This window comes from Scyliorhinus torazame, chromosome 22 (assembly GCF_047496885.1).
Source record: "Scyliorhinus torazame isolate Kashiwa2021f chromosome 22, sScyTor2.1, whole genome shotgun sequence".
Taxonomy (NCBI): Eukaryota; Metazoa; Chordata; class Chondrichthyes; order Carcharhiniformes; family Scyliorhinidae; genus Scyliorhinus; species Scyliorhinus torazame.
Window position 1 is genome coordinate 87,109,517 of NC_092728.1, and position 20,221 is coordinate 87,129,737.

The window sequence follows — 20,221 nt, forward strand, 5'->3', positions numbered from 1 at the left end:
ACCATTGTCGATTGCTGTTAAAAACCCATCTGGTTCACTTACATCATTTTAGGGAAGGAAATCTGCCGTACTTACCTGGTCTGGTTGACATGTGACTCCAGACGCACAAGTGATGTGGATGACTCTTAAATACCCTCAGAAATGGCCTAGCCAGCCACTCAGTTCAGGCGCAGTTAGGGATGGGAAATAAATGTTGGCCTTGCCTGTGATGTTCGCATCTTGTGAAGGAATTTTAAAAATTTAATACCCATAGCCGCAGTGCTAATTTATGGAAATAAAATCCATGGCTAGTCTCAATTAGTGCTACTTTAAAGCACCATAAGACCATAAGACATAGGAGCGGAAGTAAGGCCACTTGTAACACCATAGCAGAGTAACCTGGCAACAATTTCTTTAAAAAGTAGATTAATAAATGATCGTACCCTACAAATAAAATGTCAGTCATTCTTCTCCACACCACTCATCCAAAAATGACAACTTGATGTGCTCTCCAGTCTTTGCCAGTGATATGTAAAAGCAACATGGTTTTCCTATTCCCCAGTAACTTAATGGTAAATTGTTGGTGATCAGTTGTTTCCTAGTTTCACTCTTACACCAAAAGGAATGTCTATTTTGGTGTAAAACTACTTCCCTGTTGAACTGTAAATGTTGCCAAAACAACATGAGGGAAAAAAACCCAAATGTCATAATTTCAGTATCTCCAATTTATCTAATATAAGATCAATGCCAATTTTGAAGTGATAATTATATTTAGAAGCCTGGGGATGGGAGGAAAAAGGGGTAAAAGAGATGGACCTGTTTCTGGAGGAGGGATACGCCAGTTTTGGGGGAGCTGGGGGTAAGTATGGCTTCCAGCTTGAGGAGGGCTTCAGGTGTATACAGATGTGGAAGTCTGCGAGAAACGTTTTCCTGAGCTTCCTGGTGGCAACGTCCTCTCGTTATTGGAGGAGGTGCTATCAGTGGGGGGGCTGGGGAGCGAAGTTGTTTCAGCGATCTACAGTAAGATTATGGAGGGGGATAAGGAGTCCATGGAAGGGATTAAGGCCAAGTGGGAGGAAGAGCTGGGGGTGGGGCAGGAAGAAGGATTATGGTGCGAAGTGCTGCAAAGGTTCAAGTGTGCGAGGCTGGGGGTGATTCAGTTAAAAGTGGTGTATAGGACGCACTTACCGAAGGCAGGGATGAGCCGATTGTTTGAGGGAGTGGAGGATATTTGCAAGCGGCGTGCGAGGGACCCAGCCAATCATGTCCTTATGTTCTGGTCCTGCCCGAGGTTGGAGAACTATTGGGCATCGTTTTTCAGCACCATATCTGAGGTTCTGCAGTGGAATTAGAGCCGGGTACCCTGGAGGTCATGTTCAGGCTGTTGCTAACTTTTGGTTGGTTCAATTGGCTCTGTTTTATAGCCTTTGCTCTCGAGTTGCCAGGTATCTTTATGATACCGCCACGAGGTTCAAGTTCAAGTAATGATCAATAACTCAATACACCAATTAGTAAGATTCAAATCAAAGCACATTTATTATACACCGTAATCACTACTCATGCATAAATTCTACTTCTAAGCTACTTCTACAACTAACAGGCCTATACTTCGCTTCGGACTGGCCCACCAGGTCAGGGGAACAAATGGCCTTTCGTTCGGGTTCTGAGTCTGCGGGATTCAAAGTTGGTACGGACTGGTAGCGAGGAGCGCCTATCTCGTAGCAAGCGTTGACTTGAGACTTGCTGGATTTTGGCGGCAGCTGAACCGGTCACTGTCGAGGGTTGGTTCGAGTTGCTGAGTGACCCGGTCAAGAAGAATGATTTGAACTTGGGGGCTTAACTTTCTAGTCCCCAGGGGCTTCCCGCCTTTCGGGGCGGACCCTGTACCTGGTTCTAGGTGATTGGACTTTGTTCCAATCGCTTGGTTTGACTTCTCCAATACTGGAGCGGTTCCCTGATCGATGGGCGGTCGTGAGGTGTCCGTTAACCTCTTTTGTGTTGGCTCCTGCTGGCGCCGGGGAGTCCGGCTTGGCTTTGTTTGTCCCAAATGTTTCGGTTGTTCCCGGGGATCGCGCATTAGTATGTAGATGGCTGCTACATTATTATGCAGCAAAGGATCTTGGGTCTCTGCCAGCCAGGAGTGACTCGACAGCAGAATGTTAGAGAGCTAGATCACAGCATAGTTAGCACGTGTACTTTAAATTTGTTAATACTTTAATATAGATTGCTTGATTACTAGTTATAGTTCTGTAGTGCGTGCAAACTCAATATTAATCAATTCGTTATTCAGTAAATCTGTTTTGCTTTAAGTTAAAGATTGGTGGTTTCGTCAGAATCACACCATCAGACCATTCTGGATTACGAAGCAAAGAGTAATGATATATTACCGAAGAGTAATATAACAATGGGCTTGTCTGTTTTGCATTTTGGAGACCTGTCTGGGTTGGGGGAGTGGGGGTGGGGGGGGGGGGGGGGGGGAGAGGAGGGGAGGGGAAGTGAAGTGGTGTTGTGGGGGGAGGATTGTGTATTGTTACAACGTTGAAAATTTGGATAAAATCTTTTTCAAACAAATTGTTTAGAAGCAGGTACCTCATTATTCTAATAAACCTGGACACGAGTGGTGTTTCTGGGAATAGAGTGGATTGTGTTGGAACAGAGATTACAAAAGCTTCAATCAACCTCGTGAATTTGAATCTGGATTGGCGCCTCTTCCAAAGAGGCAAAAGAGTAACTCTCTTCCCAGCAAACAGGCGGACTTGTTAGATGGATCCAGTTTGCCAAGTTGCCCTCTCCTGTATGAGGCAGACCTCTGCATTTGTTTCCTCTTCTCTCTCTCTGCTGTCTGTCTCATCCTTTCCAATCCTGGCCAACCTCTTTCTTGTGAAGACATTTTCTTCCTCTGTTTTTTATCCAGTGAATCCTCATTATGTGAATGGCCATCCTAACTCCACAGCAATCATTTCAATTGCCATTTCTGCCTGACCAGTGTTTAGATTTTTACTGATATTGCATTGTTTCATTTTAAGGAATCTCAGCAGTGCTTAGATTTAATATTTCGAAAATAACCATAGCACTAACGTAGTTACTTATAAAATTGAGTTGGTCAGGTTATTATAAAACTAAATTATGCCGGAACACAGCTTTAAAGAATTGGCCTACCCTTCAAACAACCGCCTTTGGCAGAGAGCTGCCCAATGCAAATCGAGCAAGTGAACGTGCAGATAGTAATGAGGCTAGTGGGCTACTTTCGAGTGTCCCCCCAGGCTTCTTCATTCAGGGATTGACCCAAAGTGGCCTGGCTGCATTTCGAGGCCCATGTGTAAATCCCTTGTGCATCTGAAGATGAGAGTGAATATGTGAAAGTTGAAGTGTTACCTCTGGGGTTAGCCACATTTAAAAGCTGCTTGGATGCCCAGCTATACCATAGTGAGGAAATATTGTTATGTTGAATTAGAAGGGAATTTGCCTTTTTGATAATTCACATTGAGTGCAATTTTTATTTAATTAAAAAGGAGCAAAGATGTTGGCTGCTTGACTTTCGCAATTTTAGTAATGACGCTTCAGGTTTAGTGCCTCACAATTGGAGATTATTAGCATAGCACTTCCTCTAGAGGGCACTTTGGTTCCATACATACAAGTACGCAGTGATTTTATATATATATTAAATATTATTGTTTTCCGAACTGTGGTTATCGGCAGGATTGAGGCTCATTCGAAAAAAATAGGAGGAGTGTTCTTTAACGTGCTTATGTGTGGTGAAGCTGCAAACACCTTCTGTCTAATACATATATTTACCAATTGTAAGAAATACTACTTTAAGAAAATATCCACTCTAGTTACACCTTGCACTTGAACCTGATCTCAATATCTCAGTGCTTTAGCTCTGTCTGGAAAGGTGTGTTAGCTGATCTTGAAAATGATTTCCGAAAGCTGTTATCTTGCTTGAAGAATATTTTCCCCACATTTTTTTTTGTTGTTGTCTGTAACACAAATGTAAAAATAGGCTGCGCTTGGAGTATCCTGTAGTGCAGTCAGATCGCTTTGCCACCGGTAACTGTGTCGCTATTATAAATTGCAGGGCAGCATGGCGGTGGCGGCGCAGTGGTTAGCACTGGTGCTTCACAGCGCCAAGGTCCCAGGTTCAATCCCGGCCCTGGGTCACTGTCCGTGTGGAGTTTGCACATTCTCCCCATGTTTGCATGGGTTTCGCCCCCACAACCCAAAGATGTGCAGGGTAGGTGGATTGGCCATGCTAAATTGCCCCTTAATCGGAAAAAATGAATTGGGTACTCTAAATTTATATTTAAAAAGATTATAAATTGCGGGCCCAACTTGGAGACAATGGGAAGAGGAAATTTAATTTGGGGCTACAGTTGCCAACTGTGCTAAAATGTATTCCTGGAGGGTTCATCACTATTAAGTGCTGAAGGAGGCCATTCGACACATCTAGTCTGCACCGACCCTCTGAAAGAGCACCCTACCTAGGCACATTCCCCCGCCCTATCACCGTAACCCCACCTAACCTGCACATCCTTGGGCATTAAGGGGCAATTTTATCATGGCCAATCTGACTAACCTGCACATCTTTGGACTGCGAGGAAACCTATGCAGACACGGGGAGAAAGTGCAAACTCTGCACAGTCAGCCACCCAAGGCCAGAATTGAACCTGTACCCCTGATGTTGTGAGGCAACAGTGCTAACCACTGTGCCGCCCACAATTACCCAATTGGATGATGTCCACCAACAAATCTTTCTTTCATTTTCAATATATTTATATTAGGTAAAGAGAGATGTTCAAATAAGACGATGAACCCCCTCGCCCCACCGCCACCCCTTTTTAAGGTCCCGATAATCTTTATCTTAGGCTGCATACAGCAGTGCCCGGAGATTGATCTTCAATTCACGGAAACTCCAGGCCAATCCTGGAAAGTTGGCAATTCTATTAAAAAAGCAGTGTTGTAGAGAAACCTTTGCTTGAGAGTAAGAGCTGATTAGATAAATTAAATATTCGAGAGTATCATCAAGAACAGAGCCAGTGCAGACTCGATGGGCCGAATGGTCGAGCTTTCTCCAGTTCGTGCCTAGATTTTAGTGTAACCAGTCAATCCAGCACAGAAGATCAGAGACGTTTGGTGAAGTAAGATCAAAGCCACTTGCGTTCTTATTTTCCACAATCTTTTTACTCTTTGGGAAGGGACCAGCTCCACCCGCAAACTGAGCCCCCTGTCTGCTAGGGCTTCCTCTGGGTTCTCTGGTTTCTTTCCACCGTCCAAATATATGCAGGTTGGGTATATTGGCCATGCTCAATTGCCCCATGCTGTCTAAAAGGATATGCGGGTTTCGGTGGGGTTACGGGGTTAGGGCGGAAGAATGGGCATAGGTAGGGTGCTCTCTCCAAAGGTCAGTGCAGACTCGATAGGCCAAATGGCTGCCTTCTGCATTGTTTAGGGATTCTGCGACTGATTCTATGATTGCATGTTCATCAGATTTGCATAGTTTTAGGAGGACTTTTCAAATTGAATTTATTTTCTAAGGAACACCAGGATTGGTAAGCAGGTTGTACTCATTTCTGTGGGGGGGGGGGGAAATGTTTAATTTATTAAGAAATTGGCTAGTATACATCAGAGAAACTGGTAAATGGCTCAATATATATATTTTTAACATCTTTTTCAGTGGTTTAAAATTGGGTTACTCACATGTTAGATTAGGCACATTGAACATGCTCATTTTGTGTGTATAAACCCATTTTCAGCTGTCTTAATAAAACTGCACCAGGTTACCACTCTTACCCACGCCAGTGAATATTCGTTAATACAAAAATTTACACTGTCCAATTATTTTAGTCCAGGGAAGTTTGGTTTCTGATTATCAACGTGTATTTTAGCAGAAACTTGGTGCAGTTTCCTGGTCGTGTCCAAAGTGGAAACTCCCAAATCTCCCTTGTGCGATGAGGTAGAAAGAGGACAATTGATAGGATGATATTGAAAGATACTTAGGAATTTTAGTAAAGTTGACACTTAACCTGTCCACTAAAAACTGAACATCAATGGAATGCTAAATTATGGAGCCAGAGTGGTAGTAGACATGTTGGAGGAGGTTCTGATCAAATCCTAACAATGCTCTGGTCTGATCTCGCCTTGCTTATGTGCCCAGTGCTAGTCTCCAAGACATTGGGAGACGGTCTGTCCTGAACATGTTTTTGAGAAGCGCCATGAGGCTGATGCCCTAGAGATAAAAATCCAAAAGATGGGAAAAGATTAAGGAATTTGGGCTTTTCAGCCTCATTAGTGTTGATTATGGGGGGAAACTAGAACTAGGGTAACACAGCTTAAGAATAAGAGGTTTTTAAAGACCTTTTAAAGACCGAGATGGGGAGAAATCTTTCCTCCGAGTTCTTTGTATGTAGGATTTGTTCAGATAGATTTTTGATAAGACAAGGGAGTAAAAGTTAATGGGGCGAAAGGCAGGAAAGTGGAGTTGAGACTACAATGAGAACGGAAGCGGCGTTGTTGCCAGAGCCCGCAACTGCGACTCCTTACAAAAACCTGCCTCCATCCTCGCCCACAAAGCCTCCGACTCCCTACTCCAACCCGCACCGTCTCTGAGTTCACCGCCCACTGGATTATATTTGTCGACATATCTGTACATTGGGTAGACTATTGCAGCAGCCCAAGACCAAAGCTTGCTTACTTGAAACCAAAACAGGAAAATGCATTGCAGTATTTCAGCCTCCAATATGAATTGAAACGTTGCAAATTATGCAATTTTGTTTCTTCGTTGTGAGCCATTCCAATTTATTCTTCAATAAAATGGACAGACAAAACTGTCTTCAGCAGCATCGCGTGTTAAATACTGTTCTGGCAAATTCTTAGAAACATTTGACATGCTTTATGTAAGAGTCTAACATAATTCTGACTCTATTACTATTGAAATGGGAGAACCAGGTTTGTTAACATTGCCTGCTGTCATGTTTGATTTCTAAAGCACACGAGTTGATGCTTTTTCGCTAATAGGTTGGCATGGGAGTTTCCCACTATTGGACTGGATGTTGGGCTTTAAAATTTATATTCCGACTCAGAATTTATGCAATTGCCTCCAGATGTTCACACGTGATGTTGGATGAGGAGATGGTGGCAGCTGAGAGACAGACTAGTTGACTGCAGTCAGGACGGGCACTGCATTTGCCATATTTAATCGCACTCTATCTGAACCTGCCTCCTTCCTGACCCCCCCCCAACCCTCCCCAACACATTCTGATGCTGCAGCTTGGAGTTCCTTCACTCAAAATGGTCAGGTTATTCTGCTCAGAAAGACATTGACCCAAAGAAGCAGATAAAAATAATTAACGGCATAACAGTTAGGGCAGCACGGTAGCATTGTGGTTAGCGCAATTGCTTCACAGCTCCAGGATCCCAGGTTCGATTCCTGGCTTGGGTCACTGTCTGTGGGGAGTCTGCACATTCTCCCTGTGTGTGCGTGGATTTCCTCCGGGTGCTCCGGTTTCCTCCCACAGTCCAAAGATGTGCAGGTTAGGTGGATTGGCCATGCTAAATTGTCCTTAGTGTCCAAAATTGCCCTTAGTGTTGGGTGGGGTTACTGGGTTATGGGGATAGGGTGGAGGTTTGGGCATGGGTAGGGTGCTCTTTCTAAGAGCCAGTGCAGACTCGGTGGGCTGAATGGCCTCCTTCTGCACTGTAAATTCTATGATTCGTAAAGTAACGGTTCAGCAGCCCTTGTGGGACTGTGCAGAGGATTTATCATAGTTTTACAGACACTGCCTTGTGATGAGGGTGGATCCAATAACCACTAGGATAAACTATGAGGGAGCCTGAACATAATTTATTTCTGTCTCGCTAGGACGGTGTCTGAATTGCAAATGCTGAGAAGCTATTTTTGCTGACCTTTCTCTTCTCTCGCAGGGATTGGCTATCTGCCAGGTGCTGCCACCAGCTGAGGCTCAAATAAACGCTGCTCGACAAGCAGGGGGAGCATGTACAAGAGGAATGGCCTGATGGCCAATCTGAGAGTCACGTCTGCCACACCAGAGGTAATCATCTAAAAAGAAATGTGAATATGCAAATACATCTTGGTGCAATGTCTTAAATCGTTATCTTCATACATGGTACATTAAGCAGCTGTAAACAGTGTCACTTTCCTTGTTGGCGTTATCCACTGAGAGGACATTATAGGGTTGGGATTTGTGCCTATGCACAGCTGTCCCAAATTCTTGCACCAAGAAATGGAGTGCATAAGCTCCATAATGTTTCGTCTATTAAAGTGAACCGGAAAGAAAGTTTTGAGGATCACGATGTTTTTTTCCAATGCATGCTTCCAGCAGTCCAAACTCTGTACCGGAAAGAGGTATTTGATAAATTGGCCCTATATTAATTCCTAACAGTCATAGAAGCCACACAATGCAGAAGGAGACCATTCGGCCCATCGAGTCTGCACCGGCCTTCCAAAAGAGCACCTTTTCTTGGACTATTCCCCCTCACTATCCCCATAAGCCCACCTAACCTGCACATCTTTAGACTGCGAAGAAACTGCAGCACCCGGAGGAAACCCACACAGACACGGGGAGAATGTGCAAACTCCACACAGTCACCCAAGACTGGAATTGAACCCACGTCCCTGGTGCTGTAAGGCAGCAGTATTGACCACTGTGCCACTGTGCCGCCCCAGTAAGTCTGAATAAATGTTCACCAAGTACCAGGAGGTCCGTAGGCTGGAACTTTCTGCACCGGTTTTTGTTGAGTGGGTTCGGTCAAGGGAGTGGAACATTTCACAAAGTCCAAAATGCCAATGTAAATGTGTTTTTAGCATCCTTTAACAGCTTATTATTTTTACCCTTCAATCTTTAAATAAATCAATAAATAAATAAATTAATTTTTTTTTAAAAATAACAAAAAAAACTTTTAAAAATCTCTTCCCCTGGGACGGGACTTCAAACATCCCCAACATCCATTTTCACCAGGGCTGCCCGATGTGCTCTGCTCCTCCTCTACATTCATCCTGGATTCGGGCCTCGCCTCGTGCCAAGCTCCGCCCCCACCGCTCACTTCGGGCTCGATGCCCCCTGTTCCTTCGGCCGCCGGACCCCCCCCCCAAAGTCAATGACTGGGCGCATTTCCTGATGTTCATTGTTGTGAATATCATTCAAATACATAATCATATTATAATCAAGCTTCCATGCCTGAATCAGCATCCTCACCCCGGGCAAGAAAGTCCACTTGTGTTGGCGTGAGGGCTAAATGGCGTGAAACATGACTGGTCCTACAGGTGTGCACCTGGTGAGCAGACCTCCCAGATGAGCTCCGGGGAGTCCATCTCTCAGGGGGGAGTGGGTCATACCGGGAGGCACTGCCCGGGATGAGTGGGGGTGGGGGGGGGCTTCCAAGTGAACTGTTGTGTTCTGGGGCAGCTTTTGAAAATGGCACCCTGATCTTCAAGGGACTAAGTGGCTGGCGGGGCAGGCCCAGTTAGTGCTGAACCCCCAGCAGGTGTATATCGTCGGACCCGCCCTTTGATTTTCAGACTGAGTGCGGGCTGACACGGTGGAGAAAGACGCTGTTGCTGGCGGCAGCTTCAGCATCGCTTTTCCCACCTGCTATCCGGGAAAATTCCATCCAGAGATTCCAGGATTAACTGTAGTTAAATCACATCATGTGGAACACAAACAGAGGGCACCCTGCTAGATTTACAATTGATCGACTTTGACAACTCTTCAGTGAGCACTCCAAACACACAGCTGCTCATCTCTCTACCTGTTTGATGTTCGATTAGTCTAATTACATTGAATATTCAGCATGGACACAGGCCTTGAGCTCAAGCAGTCGATGCTGGTGTTTACACCACTTGATCCTCCTCCCAGCCATCTTTATCAAACATGATCTGCAGACTCCTCTCTCTTCCTTTCTCCCTCAGGTTCTTATCCAGCTTCCCTTAAATGCACCAATACTATTTGCCTCAACTACTTCCTGTGGTAGCAAGTTCAACATTTTCACCAATTAAAAGTTTCTTCTGAATTCTCGATTTGATTTTGTGGCCTTTTTCACCGCCAAAATACGCTTCTGCAAGTTTTATGGACGAAGTATATTCCATAACCGTTCAAACACTGTTGATATATAGTTTATAGAGATTACATGGATGCCCACCACAAGACGTAAGAGTAGACGTATACCATGCGGCCTATCGAGCCTGCTGCGCTATTCAATCAGACCTGATCTGATGTGACAATCCTCAACTCCATTTTCCTGCCTTATCCCGGGGATAACCGTTGATTTCCTCACTGATTGAAAACCTGTCCATCTCATCCTGGAATATATTTTACGACCCAGCCTCTTGCAGCCTCCTGCGGTAAAGAATTCTACAGATGTTCTTGGTCTTCTTTATGGTCTTCTGAAATTCACCACAGACGCAATGCTTCTGGAGTTAAAGGCAATTGGTCAGATTTATGTACAGAATTATTAATACAGAGAAGTTAACATACTACAGCAAAGTAACAAATTTGTTAAAAAGGTGTTAGATATCAATTTTTGAGTCTTAAAGATTTTTGGGAAGCAGTTAAAATTTGGTAGACCTCTTGAGTCAGATTGAGAGTTCGACTCCATAACAAAAATCAAGGCTAACATTCTAGTGTAGCACTAAGGGTCCCTGACGCTGTGAGGCAGCAGTGCTAACTACTGTGCCAACTTGCCACCCAGTCATGCATCTCCTAAATAGACGAGGAGCAGGGGAGTTATCCCTGGTGTCCTCTGAATAATTATCTATAGAATACCTGTAGTGCAGAAGGAGGCCATTCGGCCCATCGAGTCTGCACCGACCCTCCGAAAGAGCACTCCCCCTTCCCTCCGCATTATCCCCATAACCCCACCACTGATAAGAGGCCAATCCACCTGATCTGCACAATTTTGGACTCCGTAAGAAGTCTCAGCACCAGGTTGAAATCCACCAGGTTTCTTTGAAATCACAAGCTTTCGGAGTGCTGCTCCTTCATCAGGTGAAGTCACCTTTGGAGCAGTGCTCCGAAAGCTTGTGATTTCAGATAAACGTGTTGGACTTTAACCTGGTTGTGAGACTTCCTACTGTGCCCACCCAGTGCCAGCTTCTCCACATCATGGCCATCTTTGGACTGTGGGAAGAAACCGGAGCACCAGGAGGTAACCCATGCAAACACAGGGCGAATGTGCAAACTTCGCACAGACAGTCACCCGGTTCCCTGGCACTGTGAGGCCGCAGTGCTAACCACTGTGCCACCTTGCCACCCCATCATGCATCTCAAAAATAGATAATCTGGCCTTTATAACCTTGCTGTTTGTGGGAGCTTGCACTGTACAGATTGGCTGGGAGATTCCCACATTACAACACTTCACAGATAATGAAGTACTTAAAGCATTTTGGGATGTCCTTTGGTTGTGAAAGGTGCTATATATGGAAGTGCCCAACATGGGGCTCGCACCCACGACCCTGGGATTAAGAGTCCCATGCTCTACCGACTGAGCTAGCCGGGCACAAGAAAGGTGCTATATAAATGCAGGTTGTCCTTTTTCTAGATTCAGAGTTGTATGTTGATAATTCAAATCTCAGCTCGTCCACTGTATTTCTATTTCACAAAAGAAGTAAAGATTCCGAAGTGTACTCCCAGCTGGGGTTATTGCATGGAATGGGAATGAGGAGGTCCCCGTGCCATCGGTATTTGAAGTACTTGTTGTTGCCTTAATCACCTATAATTCAACTTGCGTCTGGAACAAATGTTTGAAGTATCAGGTCAACCAATCTCTGTGGTTCTGTGACATATCCATAAAAGGTTCCTGTCTCACTAACCGCTTTGAAGGAGGTGAGGGTGGTCGACTTTCACTTTTCTCTGACAGGGTGGATGTGAAGAGGATGTATCCTGATGTGGAAAATCTAGAACTAGGGGGTCACTGTTAAAAATAAGGTGTCACTCATTCAAGACTGAGAAGATGAGAAACCTTCCTTCAGAGTCGTGAGACTCTGGAACTCCTCCTCAAAAGGCAGTGGAAGCGGATATTTTTAAGTAAAAGCCAGATAGGTTCTTGATAAGTAAGAGGGTGGAAGATTATCAGAAGCAGGTGGGAATGTGGCGTTGATGTTGCAATCCGATCAGCCATGATCCTATTAATTAACAGAGCTGGCTCGAGTAGTCTACTCCTCTTAATTCGTATGTTTGTATTTCAAAACTGTATGAAATCAAATACGCTGCTCTCCCTAACGTCATAAGGATATTCCTGCATTGGCTGGAGACAAATGATGGTCTCTGCTTTCCAATTTGTACGTCAATATCAAGCCCTGCAGCTCACTTTGTACATATGATTCTACTTGTGATCACACAAAGTTGGTAGTTAGGGCCACTGCTGATGAGACAGCAGTGAATCACTGGATGAAGTGAATGACTAGAATGATGGCCAATTAATTTTCATTCAACAAACTCCGCGACAGGCATTCCAACTGTTAATGTGACAGGCTGCCTGTGGCTGCAAATCCCCAATCATACTGTGGATGACTCGGGCATGTCCGACTCCGATTTCGGGTCCCTAAATCTGGCATTGATGCCTCTGACTTCTCACTGTCAGGAACAGTGTGTTTTATGCCACCAACCATTTGGCGAATTTGATATAATCTGCTTGTTAGTACTGTTTCTGTACAAACTATCTGCAGTATCTTTTCCTAAGGCACCAGACACCCTTTCCTTAATGCGATTTGTCTTAGAGTTGCGAAGCTTCCTGCTGAATTTGACGAGCAGTCAACCCTGTAACTCAAGTTGTCAGTCACCAGCAGGCAGTAAAGAAGGCAAATGGTATGCTGGCCTTCATAGCGAGAAGATTTGAGTACAGGAATAGGAATGTTTTACAAGGCCACACCTGGAGTATTGTGTGCAGTTTTGGTGTCCTTATCTGAGGAAGGATGTTCTTGCTGTGGAGGGAGAGCAGCAAAGGTTTACCAGACTGATTCCAGGGATGGCGGGACTGTCATATGAGGAGAGTCCAAGTTGGTTCAGATTATATTCATTGGAGTTTAGAGGAGTGAGAGGGGATCTCATAGAAACTTACAAAATTCTGACAGGGTAGATTGAGAAAGAATGTTCCCAATGGTGGGGTTGTCCAAAATTAGGGGTCATAGTTTGAGGATAAGGGGTAAACCCTTTAGGAGTGAGGCGAGGAGAAATGTCTTCACCCATAGTGTGGTGAATCTGTGGAATTCACTACCACAGAATGTAGTTGAGGCCAAAACATTGTGTAATTTCAAGAAGGAAATAGATGCAGCTCTTGGGGCTAAAAGGATCAAGGGATATGGGGGAGGGGGGAGAAGGCAGGATCAGGGTATTGAATTCGATGATCAGCCAGGATGATGAATGGCGGAGCAGGTTCGAAGGGCTGAATGGTAATCTCCTGCTTCTATTTTCTATGCATGTTTCTATGTACCATGACCATAATACCATGAGAAACAGTAAATGTACTGTGTTTGCTATATGCATAATTTACACTTCCTCTACCTGGTCGGTAATCTGCTAGAGTGGGTCTTCTACTTGGTGCGCAATCTGCTTGATTTATTTCAGTCCGGTGAGAATCAGCCAAAGGGCGGGATTATCTGGCCGCACCAGGCAGGCAACCAGAAATTCCCGCCCAAGGTCAATGGACCTTTACATGGTCCACGTCCCGCCCGTGGCGGACGGGGCGGAAGGATCCAGCCCAAGGTTTCACCATGGGCTGGCCATTTTCCCCATTCAGCCAATCATCCACACACCCACTGAAGGTGCAGATTTCCTCCGCATGCTTTTTAAGTATTCTGACTGTGATCGCTGCAGAAGATAATTCTGATATCGTGTCAGCCTTTTTTTATATTGCAAAAGTGTGCAATATTATTTGGATGTTGAAATGGCTGGAATTGAAACCCAAGGATAAGACTAATAATCTTTTTGTGTTAATTAAATCCAACTAATTTGGGATATTTTTTTCTTTTATACACACATAGTAATGCCCAACGATATGGAGGGGCATTTAATAATAGGAGGGAAACACAATGGTACTTCACATGTAAGATTGTAACCAAAACCGTTTCTGGAAAAGACTCTTTTTTTAATATAAATTTAGAGTAAATTTTAAGGGCAGCATGGTAGCACATGGGGATAGCACTGTGGCTTCACAGCACCAAGGTCCCAGGTTCGATTCCCCGCTGGGCCACTGTCTTTGCGGAGTTTGCACGTTCTCCCCGTGTCTGCGTAGGTTTCCTCCGGGTGCTCCGGTTTCCTCCCACAGTCCAAAGACGTGCAGGTTAGATGGATTGGTCATGATAAATTACCCTTAGTGACCAAAACGGTTAGATGGGGTTATTGGGTTATGGGGATAGGCTGGAAGTGAGGGCTTAAGTGGGTCGGTGCAGACTTGATGGGCCGAATGGCCTCCTTCTGCACTGTATGTTCCATGTACCCAATACATTTTTTCCAATTAAGGGGCAATTTAGCGTGGCCAATCCACCTACCCTGCACATCTTTGGGTTGTGGGGGCGAAACCCACGCAAACACGAGGAGAATGTGCAAACTCCACACAGACAGTAACCCAGAGCCGGGATCGAACCTGGGACCTCGACGCCGTGCGGCAGCAGGGCTAACCCACTGCGTCACCGTGCTGTCCGAAAAAGTCTCTTTTATTGATACTGTGGAAGTCATTAACCGTCTGAGGTTTCCTGTAAGAAATACATCATGTCTTAATAGAAGGATATGGTAAAGCTTGTGAGGAAGCTCCGTACAGGGCTGCAGTTGTGAATGTGCGAGAGGTCACTAATTTAAACAAAAAGGACATATTCAGCAATAACCAGGGAACAATGCGTGCTACTGCAGAAATGTGCCTTTGGGCAACAATTTGTTTTGTCAACCATTTTCACAGGAGAAAACTTTTTAAATGTATTATAGAGTGCTTTCAGAGAACTTGGATTTTATATGCTTGGAGGCGAAATGAAATCATTTTCCAATTGCAGTGGGGATTTTTTCCCTTCTACATTTCATACCTCCTTCCCAGCACACGCGCACAATTTCCTCTTGCTTTTCCTCCTGGGAACATTTGCTTCCTCACATTTGATCAGCAGAGCCAGTTCTGCAGTGTTGTACGGCGACAGCTGCTTTTTAATTTCATTCAAATTGCAAGGGCGTTACCATGCTTTTCATGAATATCTAATGCTTGAAATAGCGACAAATGCGGGCACTTAAAACTGATGACATCACATGTTTTTTATTTTGAAGCATATGGAGAAAACAAAAGTCCAGACGTTTATTGCCAGGCTGAAGACTAGAAACAACCATTAGTGTTGTTCGAAGATGAACACTTGTCGCAATGATGTGCCATTTCTCTGTCTTATTTTAAAAGCTGCGTGAGGCAGTTTAGTTTAAAATCGTGAACAGAATTGATGTTGTCGCAATATATTAGGCACCCAGTCACTGTTTTTGTCGACAGCGATTTCTATTCTCGGGCGTCAAAAGTTGCATGTAAAAGATGCAAGAAATTCTCTGCATTGTCAGTTGGACATGAGCAGGAGTGGAATTATTCAGCAAATTTAATGGGATTATCTGCACAAAGATCTAACCTAATTGGCGGTAGCAGTCGCCACCTTCAGCATCCCAAGGGAACTGTTACTCCCAATCCCTGAGCGTGTGACTCTTGGCCCCCAGGTTTCTCTGTCGCCTGGTTTGTGACATACAACCAGCACAGTATCACTCTTTGTAGGACCATTGGAGCTCTCCAGATAATGATTCTGTTTGTACCGATTAATCCATGATGGGGTCCAATGGCTGAGCAGGTTGTGTGGCCTACTCCTGTATTCCTCTCTCCATAAAGCACACAACACGAGAGTGGCTTAGGAATGGTGTTTTACTGCATGCTGTTCCTACCAGAGGTGCATTAAATGGATTTGAGATAGCAGTCCAACTAAACGCGTCTGACAGCAGCAGCCAGTAACAACTACCACTACCCTTCACTTCGGAGCATGCATTTAATTCACTGTATTGGCCATGTCAGGTGTAGAGGGGGGTCTGAAATGAGACACAACTGGTGCAGTTCTCCACATGCTTTCATTGCCCAGAGAATATACCCCTTCCAGTGAATGAATGTGTTGAACAAAGGAAAGAATGTCATCCTCCATTTTGAGTGGAAGGTTCTGCTATTGGCAAACACTGCCAGCATCAAATGCTTCCTGGTTAGGTATTATTCCTGGCATTTAGATGGCCCCCAGAATGTGCCCCAGTTCCAATTTCAGTTTGGAACTCTTGCGCCAATGTGAACTTTCCCACAACAGCTAGCTTTGTAGCTGCCTTCATCAAATTTTCCAATTTACTGACAGTCGGTGATGAATTGGCATCATGCCAGTATGGACTCAACCTGCCCATTTATACTGTACTTGGGATCCTTACAGAGAAAAGAGTTTCATTTCATTGCCATTGCATTCGAAGCCAGATCCCAGAGGTGAAAATACAGCCTGTCCACTATTTCCTTCAGATCCCTGAGCCTCCGAATTCTTAATAATTTCAGCTCTATTCCAGTTCCATTCACCATTCTTCTGTTGCTGAAATAGTCTATGCCCATATTCAGCAAGACCTGGACAGCATTCAGGCTTGGGCTGATAAGTGACAAGTAGCAAGCAAGTGCCAGGCAATGATCATCTCCAGCAAGACAGAATCTAACCACCTCCCTTATATATTCAATGGCATTACCATTGTCAAATCCCCACCATCACCAACCATTTTTCATTGTCCCTCTTATCATTGAATAGAATAGAATCCCTCCAGTGCAGAAGGGGGCCATTCGGCACCTCATGTCTGCACCGACCCATTGAAAGACCACCCAACCAAGGCCCAATCCCCACCCTATCTTTTATCCCACTCAAACTTTGGACACCTAAAGGGCAATTTTAGCATGGCCAATTCACCTAATCTTTGGACATACAGAATTTGACATGAGAACCCATCCCAAAATACAATTCCTGTTATGAAGAAGAATTTGGCTAACTATAACTGTGCAGCTAATTGTACTTCCACACGTGTGGCAAAGCCATTGTAATGAAAAACTGAATGAGTGAAGCTTTATCTTCTTTGAGGAATGTTGCAAACCACTTTATTTAAAATGACTTGCCCTGAGGTATGGTGACTTATGATGTAAAAAAAAAAAAAAGATTGTAGTCACAAGAACCTGCATTATTTTGCATTAAAGACTTGACTAAAGATTGTTAGTCATGGCTTGGCAACACAACAGTTTCTACCAGTAATTTCCCACCGAGTTTCCAATCTGTTCGGTTGTCAGTGTTATAATCCGGATAGCCAGCTGGTGAAATCAGAGGAGTCTTTAACTTGGTATAGATTTTTTTCACCAAATGAAACCCAAATCTCCTGATCCTATTCTTTTCCTGTGTCAGTAAGTGCCTCATGGTGGCACAGTGGTTAGCACTGCTGCCTCACAGCGCCAGGGACCCGGGTTCAATTCCGACCTTGGGTGACTTTCTGTGTGGAGTTTCTGCATTCTCCCCGCGTCTGCGTGGGTTTCCTCCAGGAATATTGTATTATAAACCAATTTTTTCATGTTTAATGAGATGTTTTTTCTTGTTGAAACTAATTAGTGATCCTGTAACTGTTCCTTCCCGTTTTATAAAAGAAAAGTAAAAGTTATGGTCTTTTGAGTCAAGGTTTCATTCTGGAACCTTTCCATCCAGTTACAACATCAACGGGGATCATAACACATCCGCGCTCCTGATTACCCAAGTTTTCCTTCCCTGCAGGGAAAAAATAACAAATCTGTTTTTTTTCCCCTGCTCGTTTACATTGCTGCCAATTTTATTCCTTTATGGGATGTGGGTATCCTGGCTTGCCCATCCCTAATTGCATTGAGTCTTACTTGACCATTTCATAATCAACCACATTGCTATGGAGTCACATGCAGACCCAGTAACGCTGGCAGATTTCCTTCATAAAGGGCATGAGTGAACCAGTTTAAAAATTTTTTTTTAATGGTTTCATGGTCATCATTAGACTTTTAATTCCAGATTTTTATTGAATTAAAATTTCACTTCTGCTGGGGTGGGATTCGAAGCTGGGTCTCTGGATTACTCGACTACACCATCTTCCTTTTATTCTCAATTCTACATCTCGATCGCCATTATTAACTTTAAAAAAAAATGTTTATTCTCCTTTTTCACGTTTTCTCCCACATTTACACCAATCAACAATAAACAATAATCAACAAGATATGTCAATCCCCATAATAACAACGATCCCATCCGCCCACCAACCCCCAAACCTCAACCCGCATGTTTACATAAACAAATGACAAAAAGGAATCAGGGATTACCCGTAGTCACCCTTAATCTACACCCGTGCGCAGTGATACAAAAAAAGAAGAAAATACAGTCATGAGGTTACATCGGCACATGACCATTCCTCAATTTGTCAGTTCTGCCACAGTCCTTCTGCTTTCGCAAACTCCTCTGCTGCTTCCGCCGTTCTAAAATAAAAGTCCCTGAGCTTGTAAGTCACCCTCAGCTTCGCTGGATATACAATGTCGCACTGCACCTTGCTAATGTACAGTGCCCTCTTCACCCGGTTGAAGGCAGCCCGCCTCCTCGCCAGCTCACCGTAAAGTCCTGGTATACGCGTATACCAGCTCCAGCCCACTGCACCAACCGCTTCTGCTTGGCCCAGCTCAGGACCTTCTCCTTCACACTACCTACGGAAGCACAGAGTCACAGCCCTTGGCGGCTCACTTGCCTTTGGTACAGGCCTCCACGACCGATGAGCCCGATCCAGTTCATATCGGGAGGGGTCCTCCCCCTCCCCCAGTAGTTTTGCCAGCATCACGGCAAAATACTCAGTCGGCTTCGGTCCTGCAACTCCTTCGGGCAGCCCCACGACCCCCAAATTCTGTCGCCTGGATCTGTTTTCCAGATCTTCCATTTTTCCTTGCAGATCCTTGTTAGTGTCCATTACCTTCCGCATCTCCTTCCCCATCGAGGCAAGTTGATCACCGCGCTGCAATACCGTCTCCTCTACTTCCTTCAGCGCCTCCCCTTGCTCTCGCACCTCCGCCACTGCGCTCGCCACTGCCGTCTTCACCGGGGAAACCGCCTCCTCCACCAGAACATTCAAAACCTCCCTCATCTCCTTCCTCACCATCGCCATACGTTTCTCAATCTGCGCCAACTGCTTTTGGAATTCCGCAGCCATCACCTTAGTTAGTTCTTCAGCCGTAAGCACTGCGGCCTCCCCTGGTGCTCCAGCCTCCATTTTCTTTGTTGACCCCGCGGTGACCTTTCCCCTCTCCAACGGACTTTCAGCCGCTTTTTTCCCAGCCGTTGTTTTGGTGTTTTTCGACATCCATCTTCTCCTTGCGCTATCTCCCGACTTTTACTGCCGTCGCTGGCCCTAGGACCGGGCGTTACTCCCTGAAAATGCCGTTCCCGAACGGGAGCCCTCCAATGTGCGGCTGCCTCCCGCCCGCCGTCACCGGAAGTCTCGTCATTATTAACTTGAGGGCTGGTGCTCGAACTGTTCTGCTTCAAATCACGAAAGAGTTATGTCTCGGCCACCATTTTTACATTATTTATCTCCACCTACACACCACTGGAATGTAATTCTTTTTAAATTTAAAAAAAATAAATTTAGAGTACCCAATTATTTTTTTCCAATTAAGGGGCAATTTAGCATGGCCAATCCACCTACCCTGCACATCTTTGGGTTATGGGGGCGAAACCCACGCAGACACTGGGATAATGTGCAAACTCTACACCGAGACTGACCCAGCCGGGGATCGAACCTGGGTCCTCAGTGCCATAGGCAGCAGAGCTAACCACCGTGCTGCCCGACTGGAATATAATCTTTAGCCGTTTTACTCCCATCCTCTGGAAATGTCTTCCAAAACCATTTGGTCTTGCTCCTTCCCTCCCTGCTTAAGCCGTTGACCTGAGGTAGACATTGAAGTCTATGAAACTAAGACCCAGGGAGCCACAATATGCTTGTTTATACGTCTGTTTTCAGGACTATAGCCTCTCCAGCAGTTGCTGTGCCACATAATGGAAGCAATTTTGTTTTTTTCTTTAAATCTATGTGCGAGTGGACTAAGCATTTTAAGTTACGTTTTGTTTCACCCTAACCATGGTGGTATATAAATCACTCTTCATTTGCTGTCTCATTTCCTTACCTATTTCCCCATTGATTATCTGTCTAGTTTATCCATGTTGCTCAGTAAC

At 44.8% G+C, this 20,221-nt stretch overlaps 1 protein-coding gene and 1 non-coding gene across 6 annotated transcripts in view; one reads left to right on the forward strand and one right to left on the reverse strand.

Annotated features, from left to right (window-relative positions):
* LOC140399187 (ras-specific guanine nucleotide-releasing factor RalGPS1-like) overlaps positions 1 to 20,221 on the forward strand; it is an 839,817-nt gene that overhangs the window by 169,715 nt on the left and 649,881 nt on the right. For all 5 annotated transcript variants that reach the window (XM_072488521.1, XM_072488520.1, XM_072488522.1 and 2 more), the window contains exon 3: positions 7,900 to 8,027. In XM_072488521.1, coding sequence (XP_072344622.1) covers positions 7,971 to 8,027 — 57 coding nt within the window. In that variant the 5' untranslated portion in view covers positions 7,900 to 7,970. The remainder of the gene's footprint in view (positions 1 to 7,899; positions 8,028 to 20,221) is intronic.
* On the reverse strand, positions 11,418 to 11,490 carry trnak-cuu (transfer RNA lysine (anticodon CUU)). Its single transcript has one exon. It is a non-coding gene; the product is annotated as a tRNA-Lys (tRNA).